The sequence below is a fragment of the Bison bison genome, unplaced genomic scaffold (assembly GCF_000754665.1).
Source record: "Bison bison bison isolate TAMUID 2011002044 unplaced genomic scaffold, Bison_UMD1.0 scf7180017864354, whole genome shotgun sequence".
NCBI classification, from domain to species: domain Eukaryota; kingdom Metazoa; phylum Chordata; class Mammalia; order Artiodactyla; family Bovidae; genus Bison; species Bison bison.
The window spans coordinates 5,136,176-5,142,175 of NW_011494926.1; the positions used below are offsets into that span (position 1 = coordinate 5,136,176).

The 6,000-nt window shown below is 34.4% G+C and overlaps 1 protein-coding gene across 2 annotated transcripts in view; it reads right to left on the reverse strand.

The window, feature by feature from the left end:
* Window positions 1-6,000, reverse strand: part of SCEL (sciellin) — a 127,266-nt gene that overhangs the window by 39,622 nt on the left and 81,644 nt on the right. For both annotated transcript variants that reach the window (XM_010855129.1, XM_010855130.1), the window contains exons 23-24: window positions 4,069-4,119; window positions 3,105-3,167 (exon numbers count right to left, since the gene is read on the reverse strand). In XM_010855129.1, coding sequence (XP_010853431.1) covers window positions 3,105-3,167; window positions 4,069-4,119 — 114 coding nt within the window. The remainder of the gene's footprint in view (window positions 1-3,104; window positions 3,168-4,068; window positions 4,120-6,000) is intronic.

The window sequence follows — 6,000 nt, forward strand, 5'->3', positions numbered from 1 at the left end:
CCAATTAAAGATAATCAACTGGTGTCTACAAACAGTATCAAAGAAATGCCAAACATATGAGAATTATCCAAAATATAATTTTCTTGTATAAACTGGTTATAAAATCTGTGTAAAATTAAATTGTGCCTGAAAGACAATCTTTAAAATGTTGATTATTCATACACTAAAAGAAAAAAAAAGTACAAAGAATAAAATTTTGTAGAGGAAATAATATGTTCAAAGGCCTCAACCTTTTAATACATAAGATCAAGCTCAATATTTTTGTGTAACAACATATAATTTTCACCTACCAGCATAATTAAGAGTAAATTGTATAAAAAAGCAAACATGAGCATGAGAACTTCCTTTTTTTACTGTTCTGCTCAGGACAGAAAACTTGGTTCATTGCAAAACTTAGAACTGTGCTATATCATAGAACTGTATCAGAGTTCTATAGTTCTACTCATAGTTCTGGGAGTACTATATCATAGAAGTCATTAAAAAATACATTTTACATCATAGCACAACACACCACCTTTTCAGTCAGTCAGTAAGACAGACATACATACATAATAAAATATAAACTTCACAAAGTAAGAATTCCCAACGTAAAAAGAACTCTCATTTTCTACTCTGTTTCACTTTAGTTAATTGGGGCGGGAGGGAATGCTGACTGCCAGTCACTAAATTAATTACAAGACCATTTAATGGATTTTGGTCTATAATTTGAGAATCACTAGCTTAGAAAACATAAACACGTGCTATGATTTACCACTTCTCCTAAAATGACAACACCTGTGTTAATAAACCAAGTCCTGAATTGCCTTGATTGATAGTATCATGCAACTTATTTCAGTGAATTTCAATGAAATAGACACTTTTTTCAGGCCCTGGATTCTTAAAAAACACAGGAATCTGAGATCTGAATTTTATCCAGGAAAAAGTGTTATGTTTTTCCTATTCAAGTTACTGCTTTCGTTTATTTTGCTTTAAGGATATAGGGCGATACACTGGCACATTTAGCTATCATTACTTTCATGTGGGTCTCCCAAGTGGTGCTAGTGGTGAAGAACCCACCTGCCAATGCAGGAGATATGAGAGATGTGGGTTCAATCCCTGGGTGGGGAAGATCCCCTGGAGGAGGGCATGGCAACACACTCTAGTATTCTTGCCTGGAGAATGCCATGAACAGAGGAGCCTGGTGGGCTATGGTCCATAGCATAGCAGAGTTGGACATGACTAAAGTGATTTAGCATGCACCCACTTCATGTAGTTCAAAAGTTATAAGGTGTTTTGCGGTCATTGGCATAAATTTGTGCCATAGTCATTTCAAAGACAGAAGTAACATTTCACATGACCCTGTGAAAGCAGTGGAGAACATCCTCTAGCTGTCTCAAGGCAACAGCAAAAGGCCTAGCTTTATAATTTCCACTCTTTCCTGAGGTGCTAGATCAACTTTCATTTATTTTAAGATCAAAGTCTGTGAACTGTGACTTAAAGACCAGGAGTTGGGCTGAGGGTTGGAAGAACTCACAGAAGGCTATGAGATATTTGCCCCTGGCCTCTGTCTTCTCATCTGTAAAATGAGAAGACGGGATTGAGTCTAATCCTCTGTCCATCTTTAACATCTTCTACTCCTAGGAATCTATGAATATGAGTTTTACTGGTTGTCATATTTACTGAATTAGCTATTTCATTTCTCCTTTTCTTTTTAAATGCAACTCACTGACAATACATTCTATATTCAGCAAGCAGTACATGTAATATATTAAATTGACAACCTATTATTGTCTTGGAGTCCCATCTCTGTGCCCCCAGTACATAATTAGCTTTAATCTATGATAATTGCCTGCTGTTAATAAGATTGAGTATGTCTACTGAATTCTCTTTTTTGGCACCCACGGCCTATAATTATACCTAATGTGCACCTAATGATACCTAGTTGTAAGCTTCAAACCCAGTAGGTGTTCAGTAATTATTCACTGCCTAACAGATCACAGAACCACTGTTCATCTTCCACTAGTTTTCTCCGTGACCCTGGCCAAATCACTTAACCTTTCTGAGTCTTAATTTCCTCTTCTGTAAATTGAATAGGTTTGAGTGGAATGTGAAAAGTGAAAGTTGCTCAGTTGTGTCCGACTCTGCAGACCCCATGGACTGTAGCCCGCCAGGTTCCTCTGTCCATGGGAATTCTCCAGGCAAGAATACTGGAGTGGGTAACCATTCCCTTCTCCAAGGGGGAATCTTTCCAACCCAGGGATTGAACCCAGGTCTCCCGCACTGCAGGCAGATTCTTTACCATCTGAGCCACCAGCCCCTGCTTTAACTGGAATAGTGGTTTGCGAAATTGTTCAGACTAACTGGGCTATGAGTTCTCTGAGGTTCCTTCTTTCCATCTCCAAAATTTGTGATTTTTCTATGTACCAGATAAACTCAAAAAAGTGAAATCATAAAAACATTTTTAAATATATACATTATATATATCTATAATAGTGGTGTATAATGATATAAAAATCTAAATATATACAATATTAAATATAAATATATAATCTAAATATATACATATGTCTATAATAGTAGTATATAATGATATAAAAATCTCCATAAACCAGAGGCAAAAATTGAATTTCATTTTTCATCATCACAGATACTACTTAAAGAATTATCATTTTAGGTCCATTACTTTGCTAGGATCAGCAAATCATGTAAAAAATAATGAACCTCATAAAATTTCCACCAACTATCACTTTCCGAAAATGAGATGAATAAATTTGCTTATAATGAATCTAATGAGATGTCCAGCTCTTTTTCAAAAATTAACAACCATTAACAAATTTTAATCAAACCCTGAAACAAAGGTATTGCCATCAATACTACAAATCATAAACAGGGCATAGACTAATTATGTTTCTAGCCCAGTCACTCCCTTCAATTGCTTTATCTGAGTTGTCTTTCTTTCTATTAGCAAATACACATCTTATTTATCAGAGATATATAAAATTCATGATGACTTTTCAAGATTTACATTCAGTTTGCCCATGGAATGATTACAAGTCATTTATATTCATATTATGCTTAGTTAAGGAGAAACAAACCAAAGCGAATAAATAACATCTTTGTCTTACCTAGCCGTGTTTTTGACAGCTTTGGGGCTTACATTAATAAGTTCATCAAGACCTTGTTCACTGCTAAAACAAAATAAATGGTCAAATCCAGTTGGAAATTAGCAAATTTTATGACTGGTGTTTTTTCTTTTGACACTTGTAAATCATTTGATGGGATCCTAGACAAAAAGTGATAAATGTACTGAGTTTTTACTTTGTCTAAAATAGTTATCTTTTTTAAATCCTCAAAGCAACTGAGTTAAATATCAGCATTCTGTTTTTGCAAATAAATTGAGTTGCATGAAAGTTAAGGCCTTCTTTAGGCCAAGTATAAGAAATAACTGACAGCGGATTAGGTAACCACATGTTGCCTCCTGTCCACATCCTTCCTCTCTCTGTTCACAATAATTCCTTACAACTGCACAAGGCTTTTCACCAACATTATTATCACAATAATTTTGAGAGGCAGCTTGGCTATTCTGTCATGCTTTTCTTAACTTTTGCTCCAGTGGACAATGAGCCTTAACTTCTTAAGAAGACCAGAGCATATTCAAACTCTTGCAGAAATATTTCTAATCAAGTATTGGAATGTTATGTCACCAAATTTCTGAAGAGTCACTTAAAAATTAATCCTCAGGTTTATGAAAGAGAACAAAGCCAATATTCTTTGGTTTATTCAGTTTTATGAACTTATAATTTATTAACTAAATTTGCAGTAATAATCTAGTTAAACTATAATTGCATTAAATGAATTTCTCACGTCATTATACAGAATTAGCTTCAATATTACAATTTGACAATATTATAATATAACAAATTGAAGCAATATAAAAACCTATCCAGCATTATTACATGTCAGCAAATCAATTTTTCTCTTTTTTTTTTTCATATCCCTTTCAAACATCCTTAGCCAAATAATTAACTTTATTCTGGGGCATAAATTGAAGACTTGCTCATGAGTCTTCAACAATACTGATAAACTTACCTTTTCTTTGCTGAGGGAGTCACTTTAATAAGACTGTCCAGGTCTTGGCTCCTGAAAAATGTAAATTTTAATAGCTGGTAAAATAAAATAAAATCAGTTATAACTTGTATATTTTTTTAATCTTAATATTGAATAAAGTGATTGTTGCTAATTCAAAACTTCATTTTACTTGAATATTCTTTTTAGTTCTCTGTGAAACCAGATAGCTAATATAAATTCATTTCTTATACAACTACATATATATGAAAATTTAGTTTTATTCTTATTCCTTGCAAGACAAACTCAATTTAAGTTGCTCTTAAATTTCTTATTTCCTGTATTGTATTTGGTACTAGAATCAGCATTTAGAATTTGTTTCAAGGTTGTAATGAACAAGAGAAAAATCTGAAGTGTACATCATTTCCATGTATTCCTTGCTTCCCTCTCCTTAGAATAAAACAAAACAAAACCCTGGAACTTTTTAAAAAAGAGTGTAGGGCATACACACTGAGGAAACCAGAAGGGAAAGAGACACGTGTACCCCAATGTTCATTGCAGCACAGTTTATAATAGCCAGGACATGGAAGCAACCTAGATGTCCATCAGCAGATGAATGGATAAAAAAACTATGGTACATATACACAATGGAGTATTACTCAGCCATTAAAAATAATACATTTGAATCAGTTCTAATGAGGTGGATGAAACTGGAGCCTATTATACAGAGTGAAGTAAGCCAGAAAGAAAAACACCAATACAGTATACTAACGCATATATATGGAATTTAGAAAGATGGTAACAATAACCCTGTGTACGAGACAGCAAAAGAGACACTGATGTATAGAACAGTCTTATGGACTCTGTGGGAGAGGGAGAGGGTGGGAAGATTTGGGAGAATGGCATTGAAACATGTAAAATATCATGTATGAAACGAGTTGCCAGTCCAGGTTCGATGCACGATACTGGATGATTGGGGCTAGTGCACTGGGACGACCCAGAGGGATGATATGGGGAGGGAGGAGGGAGGAGGGTTCAGGATGGGGAACACATGTATACCTGTGGTGGATTCATTTTGATATTTGACAAAACTAATACAATTATGTAAAGTTTAAAAACAAAATTAAAAATTAAAAAAAAATAAAAAAGAGTGTATTTCCTGATTCTAAGGTATGGAAGTAATATAAATAATATGAATATGTAACATAGAGGCAACTCCAAGATATTAAACAATTCAGAATCATGCTTCATGCATGGTCTATATCAGAACAAAGAAGACTTCTGACAATAAAATTTGCTTTTGTACTCAAAAAGGCAATAATATTTATTTTCTTTATAATAAATACATTTTTTATATTTACTTTTTATAAAAAGAAATAGAGGAAAACAATAGAATGGGAGAGACTAGAGATCTCTTCAAGAAAATTAGAGATACCAAGGGAACATTTCATATAAAGATGGGCTAAATAAAGGACAGAAATGGTAGGGACCTAATAGAAGCAGATGATATTAAAAACAAGTGGTAAGAATACATGGAAGAACTGTACAAAAAAGATGTTCATGACCCGGATAATCACAATGGTGTGATCACTCACCTAGAGCCAGACATCCTGGAATGTGAAGTCAAGTGGGCCTTAGGAAGCATCACTATGAACAAAGCTAGTGGAAGTGATGGAATTACAGTTGAGCTATTTCAAATCCTGAAAGATGATGCTGTGAAAGTGCTGCACTCAAGATGCCAGCAAATTTGGAAAACTCAGCAGTGGCCAAAGGACTGGAAAAGGTCAGTTTTCATTCCAAACCCAAAGAAAGGCAATGCCAAAGGATGCTCAAACTACTGTACAATTGCGCTCATCTCACACGCTAGTAAAGTAATGCTCAAAATTCTCCAAGCCATGCTTCAGCAATACGTGAACCATGAACTTCCAGATGTTCAAGCTGGTTTTAGAAAAGGCA